This window comes from Perca flavescens, chromosome 20 (assembly GCF_004354835.1).
Source record: "Perca flavescens isolate YP-PL-M2 chromosome 20, PFLA_1.0, whole genome shotgun sequence".
NCBI lineage: Eukaryota > Metazoa > Chordata > Actinopteri > Perciformes > Percidae > Perca > Perca flavescens.
In genome coordinates, this window is record NC_041350.1 from 27,275,199 (window position 1) to 27,301,834 (window position 26,636).

At 42.6% G+C, this 26,636-nt stretch overlaps 1 protein-coding gene across 2 annotated transcripts in view; it reads right to left on the reverse strand.

Annotated features, from left to right (window-relative positions):
* Nucleotides 1-11,947: 11,947 nt before the first annotated feature.
* Nucleotides 11,948-26,636, reverse strand: part of atrn (attractin) — a 175,428-nt gene continuing 160,739 nt past the window's right edge. For both annotated transcript variants that reach the window (XM_028565848.1, XM_028565847.1), the window contains exons 28-29: nt 19,333-19,447; nt 11,948-12,098 (exon numbers count right to left, since the gene is read on the reverse strand). In XM_028565848.1, the coding sequence (XP_028421649.1) occupies nt 11,974-12,098; nt 19,333-19,447 (240 nt within the window). In that variant the 3' untranslated portion in view covers nt 11,948-11,973. The remainder of the gene's footprint in view (nt 12,099-19,332; nt 19,448-26,636) is intronic.

The window sequence follows — 26,636 nt, forward strand, 5'->3', positions numbered from 1 at the left end:
TGATCTATGTTAAAGTCGATTATTATACAACCACATCAGTCAACTATGGCAAATGAAAGATGGCGCAGGATTTCTTCATCGTTCACTCACTCCAGTGTTTCTCAGCAGCAGTGCGCTCAGGACTGCCACTGGTGGTCTCTCCCTTTCTGCCAGAAGTAAGCCTAATTATGTTATGTTATTTTTTTTTATTTAGAATACAATTTACAAAGATTCAGTCATCACCGTCCGCAAACATAAAACTATACATAAATAAGTGAAAATATAATATGAAAGTAAGTATGAAGGTCATAATCAAACAGAAACAAATACAAAATATACATAAGTAAAGAAGTGACAGACTTGCAAACTTCATTAATGATAATGACAGCATGAGTACTTCATTAAATACTTTTGAGTAGATGATATATCAGTTATTAAAATACCTTTCTTATTTGTTACCAATTCAAGAGACTCAAAGTATATGTCCGTTTCAGTTTGGAATAGTTTCAAACATGGTGTTGATTTGGAAAATGCTTTGTGAATATGGAACATAAAATAAAGACATTTACAATATTACATAAATTAGCCTAATTATGTTTGGTTTTTTTATTTTAAATTGACGTGACGACATCATTTGTCCAGGTTCTGTTTCATGGCCGTAATACACAACAGTCACGAAAGCTAGGAAGTCACCAGAAATGTTAATTGAAGGCAGCTTAGTTGCTGCCGGTCTCTCAGTGGTCCTATTATATTATGCAGCCCCAACTTTATTGCACAAAAAGAAAGTTAGTGAGATAGAATGGAAGTTCATCTCGACCGCTTTTGTTCATATTTCACTAAGCCTCCCATTGCATGACCTTCCTCCACAGCGCTGGTTTATTGGCATTTCTTTTAACCAATCGCAATCGTCTTGGGCGGCGCTAAGCTCCAGACGGAGCCACGGTGCCTCTGCAAAATAGCCTCGGGAAGGAACTTGTTTTGGCGGAACGTGTGTGCGTTCAAAGGTTGTTTCAGTCGTGTGACAGAAAACTCAGATTGGACAGATAGTCTAGCTAGCTGTCTGGATTTACCCTGCAGAGATCTGAGGAGCAGTTAACCATAGTCCTCCCAAATCCACCGGAGTTTAGAACGCCGACACAAAGAAAGAGGAAGGTGACGGACATCCGGCCGAAAAGAGTTGGCATCTGCATCGGCGGCATCTGCTGGGGATCATGTGATGTGATCAAAAGCTCCAGAACAACTACTAAACGGGCTTTGCAGCAGAATACCATTAAGTCTCCATAAGGTAAAGTTTTTAAAGCCTTAGCTTAGCTTATATTCTCAAAAACTAACTAATCCTAGAAATACATAATTATAGCCATGTTGTGCTGTTAGAAACATCTTGCATGATATCTGTGATTTTAGAAGACACCTGTTTTTTTTTTTCGAGTATCTCCTGCACATCAGCGAACAGGTTTTCTTTCCAAACATGGATTTACAGGTCTTCTTTCCAAATATGGATTTACTGCAGATTAATTGAGTGAAACCCTTCAACGTAACAAGTACTGAGGGGGAAAAAAACATCATCATGAGTCAGAATCTGACAGCTCGGTGTATAGGATGAAGCGGGGGCAGATAGATTGGAACAACTCCTCTGAGAAATGTTGACTAATTGTGATAACGTGTCTAATGCTGTCAGCAAGACGCGAGAGAGGAGGAAAAAAAATACAAACGTCCGCAACAAGAAAACACAAATGCAGCATTTCCGAGAATTACATTTCACCGTGCAACCTTTGTTCAGCAAATTTGAAATACGACAGGGATTTTATTTTATTTTTTTAACAGACAATGTTATTGCCCCTGACAGGTTTGCTGGAAAACCGACTGAATCAAAGCTGAGGAGAGATAATTATATTAGACTGTTTAATGAAAGCAATAAAGACTAGATGGCCTGAGAAATGGGCAGACGAATGTAAAGTTTGCAAACAATCTTAGCCTACTCGGGATTAGACTCGAGGGTTGTGGGGGAGGTTTCATAAACAGCATCCCCATAATGTAAAAAATAAGAGCCTCATTACCAGCCAACTGCTATGCAGCAGCAGCAGTGTGCAGGCTGTCAAAATGATCAGGATGGATTTAGTCAAAGACTGAAATCAAAGGGCAGCACCTTATCATCTGTTTATACCGTATAGGAGCTGGAGTGGAGTTGGAAATGTGTGAGAAATGAAAGAGTGGAGAGAAGACAGAAGAAGTTGGAGAGAAGGGAAGAAGAGGGAGCAGTGAAAGGAGAGAGAAGCTAGAGGGATCGGTAATGATAAGAGAGAGTGGGTGAGAATACGAAAAGGCGGGATGGAGTAGTGGAAGACAGTGGCAGGGAAAGAAAGAAAGAAAAAGAAAGAAAGGCATACAAGGTTGAAAAAGGAGACAAAAGGAGAAACAGTGAAAGAGTTGGAGACGAAAGAAGGAAGAAAGACAGAAAGGAAAGAAAGAAGTGAGGTGAAAGAAAGGGATGGATGACGTGAGTGGTAACGATGGGCAAAATAGGAGGAAAGAAAGAGGGAGGGGGGGAAGAAGAAAGCATAAGGGGAGAGATGGAAGCGAAGAAGAAATTTAAAGGAAGGAGAGAGGGAAAAGTGAACAAATGGAGAGGCAGGAGAGATGAGGGAGGAAATGAACTGGGGAGAGAGTGGGTGACAAAAAGCAACATTTTGAAGAGAGGCAGAGGGGAAGGAGAGGTGAAAGTGGAAAAAAGAACCAATGAGGGAAATGAAAAGGCATAGGAGAGCTGGAGAAGACAGGGAAGAAGAGAAAAGTAGGGAGAGGTGAGAAAGAGACGGAAGAAATTTTCTTTTTATAAAGGATGGGGTGAGTGGGAGTGTGGAAGAGGAGGAAGTAGGAGGAAAGAGAAACGGAAGAGAAAAGGGTGCAAGACTGCGTGAGAAAGTGAAAGAATAAGAGAAGAGTGTAGAGAGAGAGAGAGAGAGAGGAGAGGAAATGAGAGCTAAGAGGCAAAAGACAAAGATCCTAAGTGAAAGGAGGAGAAGAGAGTGGGAGACAGAAACAAAAAGAGACATGGAGTGGGGAGGGAGAGGTGGGAGACGGAGAGATTAAAGGGAGAGAATCTGGTGCTGAACACAGCAGACACTCAGCCTCTCCTGCCGCCTCTTAGCTCCAGGGCTCGCAAACATCAACAGCAGCATTAAAAATAGCAGCCATTATTTGAAAACAGGCCTGGGGAAAAGTGTATTTACAAATAATAATTCTCCGCATTTGTTTTTTTTTTAAATCCTCACTGGGTGCTGCAGACGGGCATGGTGTGTCACAATATGACAATCCAACACGGGGAACAACTTTTTGTTTCCCACTTTTGATCCAGAGTGAGCCATCGTGACACCTGCTGAGCAGATTGACTTGAAACTTGGTTCCGATATTTCAGATCCCCCCCACCACCCCCACACCCCCCGGGGATGAGTTCTGAAGATTTTTGTGAAGCCCCGTGAACTCCAACGAGCACCAACGTTAGACCTAAATTTCCACTTCTACATGACTTGATTTTAAAATACAATAACCAGATTGTCGTAAAAAAAAAAAAAAAAAAAAAAAAAAAAAGTGCATATTAGTTCCCTAAAAGGATGAACCCTTACCATCTCAGACACCCCATCAAGTTTCCTCTGCTGCCAAACGGAAGCCAAATAAAAACCTGAAATTAAGTTTTTTTTTTTTTTTTTTTCCTCTGTAGTTACACCATAAAAGATAATCTTTCAATTTCTAGTGTACTTACTTGAAAAAGACATCTTACCAGAAACTGTGTATTACGAGGCACCGTCCTTTCTGGCAAATCCAGGCAGATTCAAATGAGCACTACAGGAGGTGGTAGAAATTGGGTAAAACACAGTTATTGAGACAAACGACGACGGGTGGATTTTCACATTTAATAATAGACAAAAATGTTCTGTCATTTTTTTTTATGTACATCAGTAATTACAAGTTCAGTATGCTATTATCCTCAACTTTTACATGTAGTTTCATCAGCTTCTAGTAATGCTTATTTATCTTCACACTGCTGTCTTACATACAAAATATGCTATATACTGCAGTCACATTTATAAAAGCCTGGAGAGGTTTGCCATAAATGATTTTTTTTTTTTTTAAAACCATTCAACACATTTCATTCACAATACTTTCTCATTATTTACAAAAAAGAGCAACTGCTAAATTATACATATTAACAGACCACTTCCTCAGTATATATAATGCCACTATACAGAGAGAGAGAGAGAGAACAAAAGAGGAGGGTAACACCTGATTTTACAATGACCTTATTCCGATGCTTTAACCTGTGTATCAAAGCATTTTAAATACATATTAATGCTGCCAGTGTTTGAGGGAAAACCAACTCTACTTGTATTGTGAATATTAGTAAGATGCCCAGTAAGTAATCACACTTTATAAATATGTATCAGTTAATACAGAGATGAATATGCTGAAATAAGGCCACTGTAAAGTTAAAGCGTTACCCGATAAAGATTGAGGCTTGGAAAACGGGGTGAGACAGAGGGAGTTGATCTCTTTAAATGGAAACTAATTCGACGGGTATTTATTGGGTAAGTTGGCTCGATGGCAGACAGTGTACAGAGTCCCCTACGCATTTCCCTTTGCAAACTTTCATGCTCCCTCTCAGATATTTTGAAATGCTTGGGGGGGCCTTCACGCTCGGGCAGCTCCAAAAGATGGCGAGAGGTAATCATCTGGAAAATTTGAACTTTAGGGCGTAGGAATCCGGTAGTGCAACATCAGAACAGTGCACACGCTTAAGTTCATGTTAACCAACAGGGCTGGGTTTTGATGCTTAAACTGAAGGGAGAAAATCTGACGATTTAGACGTAGTGCGCCTAGCTTTCTCTGGACAGGGCGAAGGTTTGTATTGTGCTCTTAAGTTTTGCTTTGTCACTTCTATGGGGGTCTCAGTTAGGAAGGCTGGGACCCTGGACTGGGTAAACCCAGCCCCATGTACCGGCGATTTGATTTCTCCCTGCAGCTCAGGCTGGAAACCTGGACGTTTTTCTATCCTGCTTCCGTTACAAATCTGTGGGGGCCAATCACAAACTGGCTTATGCACCTGGCACGCTATTGGCGGGTTTAACGCGATGATGATGGAGAAGCGACGGCAAGCAGCTTTTTGTTTCCATTCAACATGGCGGCCACCGAAGCATAGCAAGCCGTTGATGCTGCTGTCGCTGCTGTTTTAAAAGATTTCAAAGGCAAGTTTTCTCTGAAAACGGAACAGAAACCTGCCCTGGAGCAATCCCACACAGGATTTCACTTATGACATTTTCTGATGATCTGAACTGAGCTGAACCGTGAGCAAAGCCATACTGGCACCGTGTTCTTCCGTAACACAGCGTATTAAAATGAAAGCCATTGATCGTGTGTTGGAGGTCGGATGCAGCCCTTCACTGACGGCTTATGGTGTCTGTCTCTGATTCTACCGTTACACCATGCGGTGATTTAAATCTGTCCGCTGACCAAACAGCATCTTGTTGTGTAGACCAAACTCAGCGACCAATGCAATGCATTTCATATGGCTGCTTCACAGGCAAGGCATTTTGGTTTGCATCAGCACTAACCCTAAAAGGTACCTTGTGGAGTTTTTGACCACTATAGCACTATGAATCAATGTTTCGATGAGTGCGTCGATTCACATTCCTGCCACTGTTCCACTGATCTGCAGGTGGTAACAATGTTAATATTGGTACGAATGTGCAAAGAAACACAGCAATGCGCCAGCAAAGGCAGGGAAGAAGAAGACTGCTAGCAAATGAACATGGACATAAAGAATGGAATGTAAAAAATAAATAAATAAAATGGCTTCGCAGATATTTTTAAGAAAGGAAATTGATTTAACATGTTATGCTGGGATTCCAGATACAGGCACATACACCACACCGGGAGCGTCTCAGAAGCGGAGCGTTCTGCCTGCCTGACTTGCAGACTTCGTTGTTTTGGTCATTTTTCCTGAACATTTGTACTTCTACGATAAAAGCAAGTAGTCTACACAGTGAAATGGTTTAGTCCAGTTATGAGCGACATGGATTAAAGATTTAGGGCTGCGTTTGAGTTGTTAAAATAGTGTGATGATGTTATATATACGATCGGGAGTCTGCACAGGGTGTTCATTTGAAAAACTGACTGGATGCTCTAGCTGTTCCACTTCCTGCCCGGCCAGTGCAACGCCCCAGTTCCTTCAAATATTAGACCTAGCGTTTATTTTTAGCGGAGAAACGCTGCTGGCTTGCACGGCGCCGCGTCTGCCATTATCACAAGCCTCGTCTTGAGTCGCTGCGATCGCTCCTGCGGCCGTGGTGGAGCCGGAACACGTCACAGACGCACCTGGTGGAGTAAAGTCTGATTCGTACATCTGCGGAGGCTCCACGCAGAGCTTTTCCCGGAGCCTACGTTAAGTGGCCTGAAGTTTATACTTGTGCGTTGGTGTGTGCGTCGTTCTAGTGTATCTCTTTAGGAGAGTAGCTGGGACAAAGTGTCTCCCCTTTGCTTTCTGATCCTGGTGGGAAATCTGTAGCAGGACAAATTAACCCTTGATTTCATGTTGTTTATGGAGAACCCGGAAATAAGCAGGCGCCCGCTCTACCAGCTGAGCTATCCGGCCCCCACCCCACCAAGCCCGGCCGAGCGATGCCGTGACGTGTAGTTACATTTTTTGAGATGAACATGTCAGGCTACGGTGTAGGGTCCGCCCGGCGTATGGTCGGTATCTCCACGTACCGATGTACGTACCCACGGCGTCGATTGAACGCAGAAGCATAAATCGGCCTTGAGACCCCGAAGGTTAAATACAGTGTATTTTAGCGAGTAACACTGACCTCCGCAGGGCATCTTTAACAAAGCTGGGATATGGCTGAAAGCGTTCAGTAAAAAGTGAAATGACGCCGACATCTGAAAGTACAAACAGGATCGTAGGAGTAAAACTAAATTCAAGTTTAGTTGGAAGCCACAGAAATCTTCGAGAGCTAAACACAACGTGATTTCTACTGCACAAACCAGCGCGACGACACAAGCTGAAGCAGTCATTTAAGCAAAAGTTAGCATTTGAAGGAGGAAACGGTCACAGGTTGGCTGTGGCTCCTATTAAGCAGGGCATTACATTTATCATCATCATCATCAAAGTTAATGTGACAATTTATCGGGATTTAGATTTTGGGTCACGGTGTCCAGCCCTGCCATGAAGGGTCTCATTTAGTCCCACCCTAACAGGTGTAACAACTAAAAAGGACAGTGTGGGAGATGTCAATCAAGCACCGTCTGTAGACGCCCACACACCTGAAAAGATGCTGAATCAGCCAAAAATAAATGAAAACGCCTGTGTGGGAGGACCAGGGGTGAAAAGTCTTGAATAATTGTTGAAACTGCAACTTTTTTCCCCTGCATAGTCCTAATTGCTTTTGATGCTTTGAGACTTTGCAGACCGGTGTAGGAACCAAGCGTGCGGTTGCTGACAACAGATTGGGGTCAAAAAGTGTTTACAGATAATAGAGGTTGGGTTTTCATCATTCTGCCAATCTTGCAAAATGGGTAAGACTGGCCACATAGGACGACTAAATAAAATAAATAGTTTGGTTTGTCAAAGAAGTGTGAAATTAATCAAAGCATAGATTAAGAAAAATAAACCTCTAAGACGAATTTGTAGACACTATCAGACCCAGAACCTGCTCGTCTGAACCGTCAAACAGAAAATAAGATTTGCAGTGTGTGATGCTGTGGGCAGACCTTGCATCTTTCTCGATCGTTACATCGTTAACCGTGACCCCTCAGTCACCGTGCTGTCTGTGTTAGCCACTGAGCTGCCTTGTCACCACATCAGGCTGCTGGGACTTACAAACCGTCCCCAGGGACCTTCAGTTTACACATTTACCTTGGCTGCACAGACAAGATTTCAGTTTACATTCATTTACAAAAGAAAAAAAGAAACCCCAATCTTCATTCTTTGAGAAATTATTACTACAGTACATTTGAATCAGCCGTAAAACAGATTGTTATATGAAGAGGTTTTTTTTGCAAAATGAGATATATCTGATATATTGTGTGAAACTGAATAAAGATTGCAACAGAAGATGACAGCAGTTACAGTGTGACTGGATATTGTTAACGGTTGCGGTGAATGCAGATCTTTTTTTTTTCTTTTTTAAATAGCATTGTAGAATTAAACATTCCTCCTACAGAAAATCAAATATACGAGGAGTTGGCTGATGTCAGAGCTGCTCCTGTTAGAGTGCTGCTGATGCTGCAGAGTACATGTACACTTCAGGCATTAGAGTGTTAATAAGTGTTAATTGTTGCTTTCGTTTTAAAGCTGCTTGGAGTACCGCGTTTGCCAAATCTGGGCGTCCCATTAATTGTGTCCCGCCAATTCGCCAAGCAGGTTAAAACAAAAAGGGAAGAAAAAATATATTGTGAAAAAACCCAGAATCTAAATTTGACTTAAGTCAATAAAGTGGTACCATTTCTGCCCAGGCTGAAGAATAGTGTTGCCTCCGTCGAGCCACAGAGCATTGTGCATCCCTCCCTACAAGATTTTTTGGAATTGAATAGCACCTCAAAAACGATGATCGGTTACCTGCCAAACAGACCGGTAGTGTAGACAAACATAAAACATCTGCACACCTGAGAAGAAGCAGAGCGACAGCCGTTCCTGACTGAAATGGTGTTTGATCAAATGTGTTATGCAACTCAGAAGGACTTTTTGTGGGAGGTTTTCTTTGCAATTTGTAATCATGTGGACAAACTGACCAATCGCAGACCAGATTCTCTTATTTTCAGCTGATGACTCATGGTTATTTTTTCACCATCAAGTCTCTGCAGAAGCTTCAAAACCTGAACAGGGCATTATGGCTAAATGATGGTGCTCTACTGGAGAAAAGATATTAAAAAACAAAAACGCAGGTGCATTTAGGGCGTGTCCAAATCCACTTTTAGTTCCGTGCACCGGGCGCATGGTTCTAAAGGGTTGTACTTAGTGTCTTCATTAATTCATAAGTGTGTTTTGGGCGTAACATGCAATAAACCAATCAGAGGGTCATCTCCCATTCCCTTTAAAAGCCAGGCTCGTTTGCAACTTGGAGCATTGCTATTATGATGGCGGATTTGCACCGTAATATTTTTATTTGTAATCATTTGCGTGTGTGTGTGCTGCTGCACTTCCCTGTGTGTGTGTGTAACAAGTATAGTGTGCGCGTTTTGCATAAGCTTAGGTGCATTTTGCTAATTTGCTGTTAAAATAACAATGAAATGCTGCGTTATTGACTTTAGACCAGGTTTTTGTTGGTCACTGGCACGATCACTTCCCGCTGCCTCAAGATAACAATACGCCCAGAATGCACCTGAACACACCTCCCTGTTAGACCAGCACTCCCATTGGCGCAGGTGCATTTGCTATTTAAACGACGCGGGCGCTGGGCGGGAAATTGACAACTGCGTCGGTCTTAAACTAGCAAAGACACTTGCGTCGGGCATTGCGCTGCACTGCGCCCGGTGCAGGACAGAGCCCTGAAAGTGAAGTGCTCTGATGTGAACAGCGTTGACTCCTTAACAATCGCTGGGGTTTGCAGAGTGAAATTGTGAGCACATCCAGCTCTCTATAATTACAGAATGTCAACTTTGTTCATGCTTTCTGCTCTGACCTTTTCCCAGTGCTAAAAGTGTGCCCTTTAACCAGACGGTGAGCAGTTCTAGTATGCTGAACACATGCGAGAGCCTGGAACTAAAGACAACGCATTCTTTAGGGCAGAAGGCGGGTTATTAAATTGTTCTATTACTGTACTTCCCAGACGGTGGGAAGTTAATAACTTTATGAAGCAAGAGGACATATATTTTCTATACTGGTGTGTGCTTCTGCCTCTAGTCAAAGACCCGCAGGTGTTATATTATGCAACTTCAATTTTTAAAAGATGACCATTAAGGACTAATTCAAGCCTGCTCTGATATTCAGTGCTGTAGAGGAAAAAAAACGAAAAGGCAAGAAAGACAGATGTGACACCCTGATGCCCTTAAAACTGAAAAGTTACTTGTGACATTTCAAAGCAACAGCTCTGTTTCCAACTAGCAGCCGGAGTTTTTTTTCTTCCTTTTTGTGTCTTGTTTTCCCTTATTTTCCCCAGTTGACAAAAAGAAGTAATGTTTCTTTATAAATGGACCAGTGATTTCAGATAAGGACTGTGGAAAGGGCAGGTAGAGCAGATATAAAAGGAAGGGGAAATAGGAAAAAGGACCCAGCAACCTCACACAGCGAGCACAAAAACAGAGTAAGTCCAAGAAACCAGGCAACAAGATAATTTCAAGAGGCAATTTTAAGAAAAAGCAATGAATGCTCTTGCTTCTTGTCCTTTTTTTTTTTAAATCAATACCCGAGGTCTTTCATGAGATGTGGCCAATTCAAAAGTATATATCAATAAGGAAACAGATGCTGACACTTGCATTGTGGCTGCTTACTCTGCTGACGTATGTGTGTGTGTGTGTGCTTCATGTTCAGAGTTGTCTGCCCGGTACAGTTGAAATGTTGGGCATTAGAAGCTCCACTGTATTAAGTAGCATTAATATGAACACAGACGTCACCGCAGTGGGGGCTAATTGGGCAGCCGTAGATAGCTCAGGGACACGGAACAATCGCCATCGAGCGGCAAGGGGGAGAGCAACGGGATTTCTGGCACTGGGGGAAGGACATGCGTTGAATTTGGGGACACGGGAGCAGCAATTAGACGCTATGGATTTCTTTGGCAACGATCACAGAGGATGCTGAACCGTCGCCCCCGGCTTCCCTCACGCAGATCGGCCTAATCACTTCATTCAATCAGAGTCACAAGATCTATAGGAAGCCTGTTTCAGACGGGCTCGAGGCGCAGCACTGCCAAAAGGACAATCGTCGAACACCGGAGGGTTTTCTCACCACCGACTGCTCTGCTGTATGTGTGAGAGCCATCGGCTTTCGTTGCAACTGAAGGAGTAATTGACTGGAAAAGTTTCAATCGGCGCTGGCTTACTATCCAGCCTGCCCGCCAGCCAGTGCGGATAAGATGTTGCTGCGGTCTTGTTTTGTACTCGGCCATGCTGCCAAGAGAGGTGGGAAAGGTGGTTGGCTCGGCAGCCAGTTGGCCACAGAGACGGAGAGAGACCGGGGCGGAGACAGAGCTTCAGACGGGCCACAGAGAAGACAGGGGAAGAAGACACAGCGGCTGATTAGAAATGTGACAGACTCTTTGGATGGGCTTTGGCTGCACGGCTAGCTTCCTACAGCGGATCCTCATTAAAGGAAGTCTGAACATGCCGTTAGCTTGCTCGGAGGCCAAACTGCACAAGCCTCCGGTGACAGTAGCCCTCAGTGCTGAGCTGTGAATGTGAAAGCAGGCGACAATGGGCTACAAATGGGTATAAGGGCCTGGAAAGTTGGTTTTTGGAAGTGTGTGTGTGTGTGTGTGTGTGTGTCTGTGCAGTTGAACATGTTCAGTTTTTTCCTGCCTTCAAAATAAAACAAAACAAAAAAAACAACAATAACTTATATTGACGGTTGCAAAGTCTCTGGATTTTTCAAAACTACGAGACGAGGATCTCTTCTAGCAGCAAGCCGCGGCCACCTCGACTCTAACGAGGCGGTGCCGACAAATGTAAAATGTTTTCTGAGGGGAAGGGCTGAAGTCAGCACCCGCTCTGTCCCTCCCTCCCTCCCTCCCTCCCTCCCTCCACTGCTCCCCCTCTTTGTGTCCAGTTTTGGTCATTCTGTTCGCGGGGAGCCATAGTTCCCGTAGGAGGAGAGGGAGGGGAAGCCCGCTGAGGCTCCAGTCCACCGGACGACTCGGCCCCTCACCAAAATGTTCTAGTCCTGCATCCCAGCATGCACCTCTGCCTGCCACAGCGGGAGTCTCTGAAGGAGGGGGCCGAAGCGGGGGGGGGGGCTGATGGGAGAACATCGGGTGGTGGGGTGGCAGAGGAGGACGGGGGGGGGCGCGGTCAGATACAGGTGGATGGCTGTGCGGTGGGCTGCTGTTTGCGGTTCCTCAGGCCTCCAGACTTCTCCTTGAAGCCCACACACATCTGCTGGGAGACATCCACCAGCGCGCTGGCCACTGCCAGACCTGCACAGGGACACACACACACAAATATTACAATTAGGTGGAGATGATGCAGAGATGTATATGCCACTGATTTCTTATTTTATGATCTAGACATTAGTATTGTAGTAGTCGAGATCGGTCTTGGTCTCGAGACCATTTTTTTTGAAGGTCTCGGAATCGACCACATTTTTACTTGATCTTGTCTCGGTCTCGGATAGGGTTGGGTATCGTTGGGATTTTTACGATTCGGATGCCAAACCGGTACTTTTAAAACGATTCCGATTGATAAACCGATTCTTGAAAAATCAATAACATGCAGTGAATGGTTAATATGCTTTTACGTTGGTTTTGGTGAACCCAGAGGGAAAATATGGCATTTTAAAAGTAGCCTACATCTAAGGTAGCTAGCCAACGGTAGACTACAGAGAAAGGGTGATATTTTTACATCCGTTTCAGAGCGACGGAGGGAAAATATTTCAGTCGACACATTAAGTGGAACCAAAATGAGGACCCAAAATTTGCGTTCTAATCCGGTCCGATACCTACCGGTTGCGTAGGTTTCACTACCCAACCCTAGTCTTGGATGAAGAGGACTCAGGATTTTTTTTCAAGACCGGTCAAGACCACAACTTCAGGGCTTAATTGCCTGTGCATTGTCGGATTTAGGTTTTAACATCATTACTGTGATTGGATGTATAACTTCCTGCTTCAAATGAAACCAATAACTTTACTCATTTCTAATTGGTTACCGTTAACCCCTCTCTCCTCGCCCCCCCTTAACACAAACTCACAAGAAAGTAAATGCAGGAGACAGGAGAAGCTCTGGCTGTCTGGGAGATGTCAGCCAAATCGTCGCTAATAAAATGTGGCTACCTAAACCATAAACCTTGGTGTGGTCTCGGTCTTGATACACTCTGATCTTGGTGATGACTTAGTCTTGGTTTAGGTTGTCATAGCCAGACCTTCCTCCACAACGCTGTGGAGGAGGGTCTGGCTAGTCCACACAGCATTTTGGGATGGGAGAAAAACGTACTCTGGTTTATTGGCATGTCTTTAAAGTGGTCATATTATGCTAATTTTCATGTTCATAATTGTATTTAGAAGTTATATCAGAAAACACCATCTTTTTGTGGTACTGCACATTAGGTGCAGCTCCTCTTTTCACCCTGTGTGTTGAGCTCTCTGTTTTAGCTGCAGAGTGAGGCATCTCACTTCTGTTCCATCTTTGTTGGGAGTCGCACATGTGCAGTAGCTAGGTAAGGACTACTAGCCAGACAGAAGCAGAGTATGAGGGTGTGCCACGCTAGCAGCTAGGCGAGCATTATAACACGCGTTACAAAGTGACGGACTTTAAACCAATCACAATCGTCTTGGGATTTTTGTTTACTTATTTTGTGTTGCAACTAGGGGTGACCCCGAATAGTCGAAGATTCGATGCATCAATATGCGGAGCCTGATTCGACCACCAATCTCACAGTCGGATCTTCGCGGGTGTTATTATGAAACGAGGATCATACCATTTTGGTAATATGGGGGTGCTCAATGTCTAATTTCTCACAGAACTACTGGTTTTGTACGGTTATATTAAGTTATATACATCTTTTAATTATGATAATGCTGTAAAAAAAAACATGAAAAGAAATATTTATTATAATATTTTTACGTGTGTGTGTAAATCCAACCACCCCTGTGAAAGATTTAAGTTTCACTTTCCCTGATCCGCGACAGACGAGGAGCATCAGACGAGGAGATTAACGTTACTTAACAATGTCTGGAAAAAGAAAATCTAAAGTGTGGATGCACTTTCAAATGGTAAAAGATCCAAAAAAAGTAAAATGCAAGTTGTGCCAACAGCTCATGTCCTACCACTCGTCAACAACAAACATGGCTTTCCACTTAAAACGGGTACGTTTATTACCAATAAAGACGTTTCATGTTTTCATATATAATGGTGCTTTTAATTTACGAATAGCAATATCATATGTTGGGACTTAAAATATGCAACTTTTTTTAAGTCTTTTTTCTAGATCCACCCACAGTATCAGACTGACGACAGCAGTTCATCTAGTAGTAGTAGTAGTAGTAGTAGTAGTAGTAGTAGTAGTACCGGAGCTGCGCCAAAACTAACTCAAAGAAAGCTAGATTTGAGACCGCCATTGCCTGAGAAAAGGAAAAGAGAAATCCCGGACAAAATTGCAGAGTTTATTTTGCTTCACATTGAGGCCAGTGAATGTTGTGGACGGTGAAGGTTATAAAGAATTAATACGCACACTTGAGCCAGGATACACAGTTCCCAAAATAGAGACGGTTATGCATGCGGCGGATGCGAAATACGCGTCCATACGCGCCTGCGGTTTACATGTTACCCTCCTGCTGACTAGTGTCGTGCCCCTCCCAACCCATTCAAACACAAACACAAACACAAACACACACACACACACACACACACACACACACACACACACACACACACACACACACACAGATGATTCGACTATGAGTCGACTATAGAAAGATTCGTCAATAATGATTCGAATGTGTAAATCCTTAGTCGGGGACACCCCTAGTTGCAACCATCTGCAGCAATCAAAAGCTCTCCTGTGTCTCTGATTGATTAATACTCTAATGCACTTTTATTCCTTTCATTTTAATTCACTATCATTTGCATAGTTTGTCAGCCAGAAACACTGTAAAAGGTCACTCACATATTATTATACATGTAAGGTAGGAAATGTTTGATTATGTTATGTGTTGATGTATCATTATCCCATTTTTAATCATTTGAATATTTGCAGAAGCCTTACAAATCCAGTATCAGCTGGACTATGCTTTAAATGTGGAGTAATTACTGCAGGAACTGCACTGAAACTCTATTTTGTGTCTATTATTCTTTACTTTTCCTATTCCCTTTTGACTTTCCTGATTGATTTTCTTTGTGTGATTTTGTTTTTCTGCCAAACGTAAAGTATTTTTTGTGATAAACAATTTATTCACATGAACAAATCCCCTCCACCCACCCAGACAAAACCAAGAAAAGATGACACAATAACCACAATATTCAAAACCATACAAAATTATACCACAATAGAGAATAAACTGTAAACCAAATAAACATATGTATAAATGACACACCCAGAAGCCCATCATACATGTCTCTCCTCAGCACAAAGCTTCTTAGGAGCCCTCCAGAGAGCTCAGGTACTTTCCCCATTTTCTAGTGTAGACATCCAATCTGGCAAACTGTTTATATGACATTTTTTTCAATCCTAGCCATCTCTCACAAGCCCTCTCCTGGATTGACGGCACCCCTTCATTCCTCCATCCTCTTAAAATAACCTGTATGGCTATCATTAAACTAGTCTGGACCCAGCTTCTTAGGTGCTTATCTATTCCGCTTAGAATCGATCCATCTCCCAGAACAAATCATCTTGGGCTGTATGGAACCTGGGTCCCTGCAATCTGACAAAGGTTATCATGTATTCATGTCCAAAATTCCTGGACTTTCTTATGTTAAGAATTTTAAATGCCCTTTGTGTTTGAAATATGTTGTACAAATAAACTTGCCTTGCCTGCAGTATTAGCACCCCCTCAATTACAACGTATTGTGGGTCAATACATTTTTTTTTTGCATGCATACTGTATTTTTTGGTAGGTCCTTAATTTTGTCAGTTTTTCACCACCACCATGTACGCAAAGCCTATTTAGAATTAGTGTGTAGTGTACACACACACACGAGGTGAGATCATAGACTGGCAGTGCAGGCAATCATTCACTTATACCACACTTCATTAACATTTATTATTACTCTCTGAGCCATGAAATTCCAATAAACTCCATTTATCTCCAATGATTGGTGCATTTAAAGCGAGTACACACGGCCAACAGCGGAATATAAGCTCCCAGGAGAGAAGGATCACATCCTCTGAAATCAGACCGCCTGACAACCAGATGTACGTACATTTGCGAATGTAGCGTTATCAGCGCCATGGCCAACCCGCAGAAAGCGCACGCTGCGATACTTCAGTTTACGTCGTATTTACCAAACCTGCAGTTCATCGGGGAATCCGCGCCTTTCTCTGCCCACCGTAAATTGCGCTTATTTAAAAGCGCAATTGAATGAGCGATGTCAAAGAAATCCAGCTTGATGCGTGTTATTTCGGCATTAGTGGTAGAGAATGTATGTATTGACTAGTGCGCTGTAGCAAAGCGTTAAGTACTGGTGCTATGATAGGGCTGAGTGCAGACTGCGATATCCCAAATGCTGACGCCATGACTGTTTGAAATGATCCTGATGCCAATATATGTAATGTAGCGAGGAGTGTAACAACTGCTGGAATGGAATGTGAACGCTGAGTCGGAGATTCAATGTTATCTTCGATTTCTTCCAGTAACTGTAATATTGCATGGCTGCTTAATCTGTAACGCTTAATGACTTTATGACGTGATCCTTGTGGCAAAATCTTTTCAGCTCGTCTCCTTGGCCTTGCTCGGATTACTGCCGCCATTTCACCAGGAGGCATATGTGAGGAAACCCGCTTCCTGGTTTACACCTGCTTTTAAGAGGCGGAGAATTTTTACCACAAATTCACGGGGGATTTTTGTACATACCGCGGAATACATAATTAGGCGCACTTCACACTTCCCCTCTCATTTCTTTATGGGAAACTCCCACTTTCCCCTTCACCCCCCCCGTGAATGCATATGCATGACACGGAAAAGCCCAATTCGCCATTTTCAGTCCCCGCGACAGGCCGTCTGCGCTTTAACCTCAGTGTGGCCTGTTTGTACGTACCTCGCCATGCTTTTACGCGCACGATGCAAAACAAATACGCCTGAAGTGGGCGCAAAAGCGTTACTACATCTGGCCCAGAGAGTCTTCAGTGAAACAGGCTGCAACTATTAGCTTTTTTCTTGATCGAAAAGTGGGTGCATAGATGGTTCAAAGCAATCAAATGAGGCTCGGATACAAATCAGAGATCATATACAGCGCTGACCTCCTCTTGGATGTTTGGAGAGTTAGGAGGGCGGCAATTTTTGCAACAAGCTTAACTGTAAACAGATGTGCTGTGAGGTTGTGACGCTGACGACAGACAGCAGCCTGCGGATTCAAAACGAACGCGGCCAGATGGGAAACGAGTTAAAAGCATTAGAACAGGAGCCCCTGGCGGGCATGAGGAGATGGTAGGAACACGGCTAACATGGGCTCAACAAAAGCTGCCCGAGGGAAAGCTCCACCGAGAGCAGAGGCGGTTCTGTTATGACAAAAGGACTACGTGGTAATTAATAAGGGCCTGGGGCTTGCTGATGGTCTGGGGACTGCAACTGTGGGAGGCAAATAGGCTATAAAACACAGGGGGGGGGGGTGGGGAGACAGAAAAGGAATCAAGTTCTTGTTTGAGTCCTTAAAGAAGATAGAAAAGAAGAAAGAATAACTTGTAAGAAAAGGCAAGTGCAGTCCGGAAAGAAAGAAAGATAAGGGATACAGATGGGAATGTAAAGAAGTGACACAGCAGAAGATGAAAGGAAAAAATGGGCTCAATTCTCAGTGCTATCAGACAGAGGGAGGCAGAGGAACATCCGGGAAATGCAAGAAAAGACAAAAGACTGCACTTTAAACCCGGACCTCACAGACTACAAGAAGAAGGGGAGAAGAGAGGTGAAAAAAAAAAAAAAAAAAACGAGGAAAAATGAAACTCAAGAGCGGGAAAGAGAAGAGTTGCAGAATGCTTCTGAGCATAGAGAAAGAAGACGACATGCATGACACAGAAACACAGATGAGAGGGAAAGCAACAAACAAGCTGCAGACTTCATTTCACCACACAGGGCTGACAGGACAGAATAAGGGAAGACAAAAGGGGGGGGGGCAGGGGGGAGCAGGGAGAACGCTGTAGCATCAATACATCCTTGCCACATTAATGGTGCAACCGTTAAACAATGACTGTAAACAAATGAGGCCATGGTCAACATGATTGGTAGGCCAGTTTTATGATTTTGTCAGCGTCTCTCAACACATATTCCATAATCCCTGATTCTTCCCGTCTGTCACTGAGGATCGTCAGTCCATGGTGTTTATTTTTATGTAAGAGGATTTCACTCTCTGGAAAACAAAAATAACATTTTGTTCTGTTTGCACGGAACAACTTGCAACGCAGAGAGAAATTCCTGTGAAATTAATCTTTGTGTCAAAATGTAATATAAAGTGTAGAGACTGACAGAAACTGCAAATACTTATCCTTATATATTGTATGTGAGACCAAGTCCTTACCATATGAATGGCTGAATTAATCAGTTGGCCCTGGGCCAAACATCTGACCTCCCCAGAGCAAACGGCAGACTATACTGTAGGTGGCAGCTTCATTAAATGCCCACAGACCCAGTAGTCTGGCATTGTCAGACCTTTATTTCCACAGCGCTGTGGAGTAAGGTCTGGCTACACTACACATACATTCTGGGATAGGAGAAAAAAAAAACACTCTGGGTTGTTTGCAGTTCTTTAAACCAATCAAAATCGTCTTGGGCAGCGCTAAGCTCCGGACGCAGCGACGGTGGCTCTGCTAAATAGTCTCTGGAAGGAACTTGTTTTGGTGGAACATTTGCACCCGGCAAAAGAAAAGGACACATACAATATTAAATGAAGTTAACTGTTCACACAATACAGTAACGTGAGCTATTTAAATGACCCAGTGTATCGCTGTGTGTACTTCATACACAACAATCCCACCAATCGGTCCCAAAATATTGCAGAAATGACTGTTTACCTGGTTAAGAGGTGGCACTTATAAGCCACAATTAAATCACTTTGATGTATAGGTGTTTGTCAGACAGCAGAAACAGATACATCTAAGATGTTAATAACTAAATAAATAGTGCTCAGCTATGATGAAACCACCTTAACTAGCTGAGACAATAGGAGTATCCAGGCTGTCTGTCACCAGATGAAGGCTGTGACAAATCATTTTGTTGTGCGGGAGGGAAGAAAGGGTTTAGTTTTGCTGTTGTTATGGCGTTTCAGTGTGTACTGAAAACCACCTATAACGTGTGGAGAGAAGTCCTCTGCAGATGTAATGTGTTGCAGGTTGTATCACCCTATGTGGACTGTGATGGTGTGACATTCTAAAAGGAAGGATAACGTGATAGAAATAAAGCTGAACAAAAGGAGAAGGAAGAGAAACACATTAAACAAGTGTGGGGTGTAAACGTGGCCTATTCTCTAACTATGACAATAAAAAAAAAAAAACAAGCGACTGCGTCTTACCAGACTGTCCTGGAGGAGGGATGCCGCCGGTGCCCCTGGGTAACCGCACAAAGATGGAAAGCACGGCGGCTTTGTTGCCAAAGCAAGGCTCGAGGGCGATGGGTTTTGGGACGGACTGCGGGGGAAAAAAAAAACAACACAAACAAAATTACACATCACAAGCCTACCAAATCCTGGTGAACACACGGCATTTTCAAAGACATGGATAACGGAGGCTTTGCTGTTACTGTTCTTGTTTGTGTCAGCAATACGCACAGCAACCACAAGATACACAGACTGATCTGCAGGCACAAATTGGATTCCCCTCCTCCCAAAATCCCTCACTGCGCACAATATCCGCGACTGGATATCAAGTGGTGGCCCTGGGAGTGGAGATTTGTGTCGGCGGTGCTGGCGGTGCACTCCTGTCGCTGCAGGCTGCCTGACACACCTGACTCTGTAATACCAATATCTCCTGTTTATCAGCAACTCATCCATATGTGGGCATGAGTTTCTCGCCTGTAAACACTGGCCGGATCGGTTGCTGCGCGCCTCGTACAATATTCATGGATTTAACTCGACGGAGGATATGGATATGGAGAGCGCCGCGACCTCAACCGCATACAGATAGCTTGCTATCTCTTTCTCGCCATCTCCCTCGCTCTGTGTTTCCAATTCCTGAGACGGACTGGAAACTGGGCCACGGCATCACATCACACACTTCTGGCACACTCTCAATATGTGCTCACACACACATCTCCGAACACAAGTTCAATCCCTTCCCACGCCAGTCTTTATACTCTGGAGAGTTGAGCTTAACGCCCCAAGCAGCAGTGCCGCAGGAGTGCGACACAGACACACACAGACACACATAGTGCAAGTGTACACACTGGGATCTGACCCATTTTACACAATTATTCTCTGCTCTGTCTCTCTGAGGCTTACCTTTCATACCAGCAGGATACACAGGCTGTCACACAGGTAGCTGGGGAAGTGTGTGTGTCTGTGCGCGTGTGTGTGTGAGTGATGTGTGTGTGTGTGTGTGTGTGCGCGTGTAGATTCAGTGCAGCTGATGTTGTAACAGAGGGGGATTCTCTATTTGTTTATGTCCCTATGTGTCTGCCTGTTTGTAGCACGTGTGTTTTCCCATGTGTAGCCTATCTATCTGTGCAACTGGCTGTGTTGGTGTATGGTCTGACAGAGAAGGGCATTCTATCCTCTGCTATTGGCACTGTATGTGTGTGTATGTGTATAATAAACCCTTTCAAACTGGCCCTTTACTCAGGAAATGTGCTGGTAATGTCCATTTAATGTCTGAATAAGCCCCAAAATCAGTTTTCCGTAAAAAGCCACGGCTGCAATCTTACTGGGTCAGACACTTTAACATTTCTATAACAGCTCCAACACAGCCGGGCCTTCTGACGCTGGACCTAAAGTTCTCAGAAGATATGCGGCTCTTTTGAGATGCAGAGAAGGGTGTTATGGGCAGTGTTGGGCAGTAACACATTACTAAGTAATATATTACTGTAAATGTATTAATTTCCCCACTACACAAGCATCATAAGGGATTACTATTTAATTTAATTAATTATATTACAGTTACTTATCCTAGTAACTCTGTGTTACCAGAATGTGATTTTTTTTATTTAGGTAGCCTTTTTTTATATGATGACGTGACATGTACACCTAGCGTGCTGCAGGTCAGGACCAGGGCAGGTCACATCACGTCAGCTACTAACCAAAAAGCTAAACCAAGGATGGAGGATGACGGGGAAACGCTTGGGTGACACTTGTCCACAACGCTGCGGAGGAGGGTCTGGCTAGTCCAAACAGCATTCCGGGATGGGAGTAAAACGTGCTCTGGTTTATTGGCATTTCTTTAAACCAATCGCAATCTTCTTGGGCAGTGCTAAGCGTTGGACGGAGCAACGGTGCCTTTGCAAAATAGTCTCTGGAAGGAACTTGTTTTGGTGGAACGTGTGTACGTTGAAAGGTTGTTTTAGTCGTGCAACAGAAAACTCAGATTGGACAGATAGTCTAGCTAGCTGTCTGGATTTACCCTGCAGAGATCTGAGGAGCAGGTAACCATAGTCCTACTCTTGTCAGATCAGCCTTGAAAGAAAGAAACGATGGAAAGGAAGCAAAAAGAAAACCTCAAAATCCATTGAATCACCTACATTTGACAATTTCAGTAATACCAACTGCTTACAGTATGAACACCTAGCATAACGCTTTGCATACAGCATTGGAGGAATTTAGAATGAACTGAGAGTCATGATCTAATGTCTGGGATCAGAATGTAACAGAGCAGAATGTTATAATCTGTCTGATAAGTGATTAAATTGATGAGAACGTGTATTTAGGGATGATTAGACTTGGAAAGCAGGGACTGGAAGCACCGTCTCTAATGAGAATGTCATTTAAAGAAAAAAAAGCTGTCCAGGGACAATTATGTAAAGATTACATATGTTTGAAAGACAATCACTTTGGTAGATAACAAAGCCAGCTAAATTACAAATGTCATGTCTGAAAGGGGCTTACAGCATGTATGTATATGTGTGTGTGTGTGTGTGTGTGTGTGTGTATATATATATATATATATATATATATATATATATATATCTGGACAGAAGAAGTTTATTAGGAGGTTGTGTGTGTGTGTGTATGCTTTGCATGCATTCCTCAGAGCTTGCAGCAATTTTCAGCTGTGTTGATCCTGCACTCACATGCATGCAGCGTTACACCCCCCCCTAGAACTGACAGGGGGAATAGTTCAGATGCAGACAAATGGGCCTGTAGAGAGGCAGACTCGCCTGCTGGAAACACTGCAGTCAAACCAGCAGCAGAATCAACAACACACGGAAAAAAGCAAACATTCAGACACATGTTTGGATACCAGAGTTCTGTACAGCGCCTCAACTCTGACACGCTTGTATTTTGACAATAAATCATTCATCACGGTGCTTTGACTTTGAGAAATGAGCGTGATTAATGTAAACACAGAAAGAAAGGGGTCACTGCTTTGTTTTATGGCCTCTCCATCTTAAACTCCTTGGTTTTCTTTCCGTCTCTTGTCAAGTCAAGTTTATTTAAAAAGGCCAAAATTGAGACAAGTCTGTCCCAAAGGGTTTTACAAATAAAGAAAAACATTTCAGTTCACTCTCTTCCTTTTTTCCTTTCTTTTTTTTCTTTCTTTTTTCCTATATTGCTTCCATGCACAGACTTTTAGCACAGTGCTACTACACTAAAATTTTACAACATCAAGAGTAATTCTAAAAGAAATTTGAATGGCATTTAACTATATATTCAAAATATACCACTAATAATGGTTTTACATAAACAAAGACCATTGCTGAGAAGATTGGCATCACACGCTTATATATTTACGTTCCTGAGCAAAGTAAAAAGTAATAAATACAGAATGATACCAGATGGACGAATAACAACAAGGGACAGCTCTTTGGGTCAAATTTGACCCATTTTCTAAATGTCTATATCAGAAATATGGGTTTCTTTATTACTACCTAATTGTAATTACCCAAAAATAACACGAATGATTCCATACAACGCGTATCGCAAGTACGACAAAAGATCGGATCTCTCCTTTCATTGAATTTTGTTAAATTTTTTAGCATTTGAACAAAAAAAAACTAAATGTTTCGAATCAGTTTCCTGACTGAACATTGACATATACCCTTCTGGGATTATCCTACCTTTATTATTAGTCTGAATAATTCATAATTTCTTCTTTTTTATCTCCAGGATTAGGTATAATTTCCTATAAATAAGGTTTATTAACCATAAATTCCAAAAATCAGTGTAAAACTAGTAATAAGTTGGTGTTAGTGGTGTTCATACATGGTAGTGAAAGGAAGTGTAAAACAGGGGGAAAAAGGGACCAAAAACATTGAAAAAGCGCAAAAAAGGATCAAAGAATGCAAAAGAAAAATAATACATGGAAAGGCTATTGCTGAAAAAAGGCTGTCCATAAATGATATCAAACATTTGGTGTCACATAATGAACCAGCTATCTCGAGCTGGCGCCTCAGTTAGAGCCACAAACTCCTTTTGATTTAGAATTTTAACTGTTAGATATGTCAAGACAGTGATGTGGGAAGAACATAGGAAGAATACTAGAATGAGAAAAGTATTTTTACTTTTTTTTTTTAAATCTTTTAATTTACTCAACTTTGGAAAACCACTGTAAAAATCAAGCATCTATTAATTATGCTCAAAAAGGCTTGCCTCCCGCTCTGGAAGCACTTTAGAGATGTTACTTTAAAAACTCACGAGAGAGGTGGGAGTGAGCCAAATGAAAGTAGCCTAATTAAGAGAGCAAATTGCAGTTTTGTTTTCCATTTGATTGCAGCAAAAGCCAATATTGTCCCTCAGGGGCAATAAAACGTTAATATCACTTACAGCTCTGTGTGATAAATGAGTGATGACTCAATAACTAGGAAAGACGACCAAGCACAGTCAGTATAAGGATCATTTCTTTCCATTTTCAAAATCATGGTACTAGAACATCATTATATGCAGCTTTCATTGACAGCTGAGAAATGGGAATTTAAAAAATACTGACTAACTATTCCAATACATTAGGTGGTGTAATATCACACTTGGCTAATTTTGCTCCTCAATCTCTCGGTACGAGAAAAGATGAAACAATTATTTTGGCCTTGCCAGGAGCGATCCAAACGGACTTGGTTTGCTCCAGTCCACACGTCTGTTTTAGCTTCGGGCAAAAAGTATATCCGGTGTGTTTACAATTGGAAAAATGAAGGCTGCCCGGAATAACCTTAATACATCTGTACTCTACGTGGAAGAAATAAATAAAAGACTGGCCAGCTTTTAATTTCACAGCTTAGGGCTGCCGTAAGACTTTTCTGCCAAGTTCAATTTCTACTGCAGCAGCTGCGGAGTGCTCTTGGGTTCTCGCTTGTTTACGCTCTCGTCTCTCATTTTTAGAACGCCAGCATCTCATATTCAAACCAGAGACGGAATAGGCACTGCAGATACATTTTGGAATTGGAAGAGACTTGCTGTCAGACTGATGTGAGATGTGAAGTGGGATCTTTTTTTTTTTTTTTTTTTTTGTAAAAACGATTTCCATTGACAGTTCATCAGCGCGACGGTCGTATACAATGTTTAACCTCAATTTCAACCTGACAAGCCAGGGGCATCGCTTTCCATTTTTTTGTTCAAGAACACACACACACACACACACACACACACACACACACACACACACACACACACACACACACACACACACACACACTTTGTCCTAATTAAGGGGGAAAAGAAAACAACAACACCTTGAAAAATTCAATTATCCATCCTTTTAAACTCTTGGTGCATGTGCTTTTGGAGTTTTTTTGTGTGCCTAAGATGTTACGCAAATGTAGTGTTTTTTTCCCGTAGATTTCTTCAGAGGCTGCATGTTCATAACATCCCCCAGCAGATGCCTTTGTTTTATAGCGCTGAAGCCCTCCGCTCAACTCCCCCCGCCCAACCTCCCCCACCAGCACCACTCCGGAGAGTTATCTAGACTGGCCAGGCAGAGCGGTGAGAGGTTTTGTTAAATTACCTCCAGTAATTAGCCCAGCACGTAGGATAGCTGCTAAGCCCACATACACACACACACACACACACACGGCTGATGTGGGCATATACTGCGGCGGCATGCTGCTCCGCTTTCATCCGCAGCATTCATCTCTACTTTAGCAGCAGCTGGGGGTGACTTCCCCCCCCGCCAGCGACAAGAGCGAGTTAAACTTGACTCACCAGGTACCGCCACGTCCACTGAGCCAGCTTTAATGACTTTTTATACAGTTTGCAAAGAAAATGTTTTTGCCAACCCATGATAATAATGCCACATTACAACGTATTTAAACCAAAAATTAGGATAAACAAGATCGGTCGGAGTGAACTTTATTTTCCCGATTTAGAATTTTGGTTCTCAATCTGATACACGATGAGGAAATTTGGACGTAAAATGGATCAGACACAGCGACATGCTCTATCAGGGCCGGCCCTAGACTTTTTGGGGCCCTACGCAGGATTTGGTTTGGGGACTCTCCACATTATAACACCAACTTGTGTATTGTAAATGTGACGAATGTGAGACCTATTAGCAGCAACACTATCTTTAAATAGACTGGCTCTGTTATGAGCTCTATTGTGGGACATTTCAAGCGCTCTTGGGGGTCCTTTGGTAGCAACGGGGCCCTAAGCAGCCACTTAGTTTGCTTATGGGTCGGGCCGGCTCTGCGCTCTATTCTGACCCAGAAATGACAATATATGGAATTATTGCCTTTAAGTTCTAACAAAAGATGTTAAGTATCAAACAACAATCTCTAACTAAAGCGGAAAAAAAACATCAAAAGGTAAATGTAAAACTTGCAAACAAAATATTTGTGTAACAGTGAGAAAGGAGCAGAGGGAACTGTACACAAAAGGACATATACCGTACAATAAATATAATAGACTAATAGTTTACGATTAGACAAATGTTTTGTTTGCAAGTTTTAAGTTTGCCTTTTGAGATGACAATTCGGTTTATTACTTCAGAAGTTTTGTTCGAACTTTTAAGGCACAAAAATAATTCCATAACACCAAAGATACAGATAAAGTAATGCCTGCTGTATGCCACTTTTAACTGCTAATCCACCCCCAACGTCTTTAATGATTCTTCGCGGAACAGAAGACAAAGAGAACTTTGGTAAAATGTGTTAAAAAAATGTGTAACTTCTGCCCAGATAGGTGAGAAGTTCACAGACTCTGATTACTGCAAACAAATAAAAACACCTTTCGTCTTTCTCTCACTTCGTTTCTGTTTGAACTGTTAGTTGAAGTGAAAATTATTAATTAAAAAACAGAGTCATCAGTGGCTACCTGAAACATCTTTAAAGTTCTGACACACTTAATTGCAAATCGAAAAACTCTCTCTCTCCAGGTAACCAGAAGTCATTACAACATTAAAGAAAACACTATTCGTGCTTATGAAAGATGCTATAAATAACACCACAGGCAATGCATTTCTAGGTATAAATAATTAGAGGTATAATTGTGTCACACACCTCTTCTCATGTCTTGACCAACTGCCACTTTGCTCGTTTGAAAGCCATGATGTCTCTCTCTCTCATGGGTGGGAAAAATTCTCTGGGCGGGCAAAGCAGAGAAAGGGGAGGTAACCTTTCCCCTTATGACCTCATAAGGAGAAGATTCCAGATCGGCCCATCTGAGCTTTCATTTTCTCAAAGGCAGAGCAGGATACCCAGGGCTCGGTTTATATCTATCACCATTTCTAGACACTGGGGGAC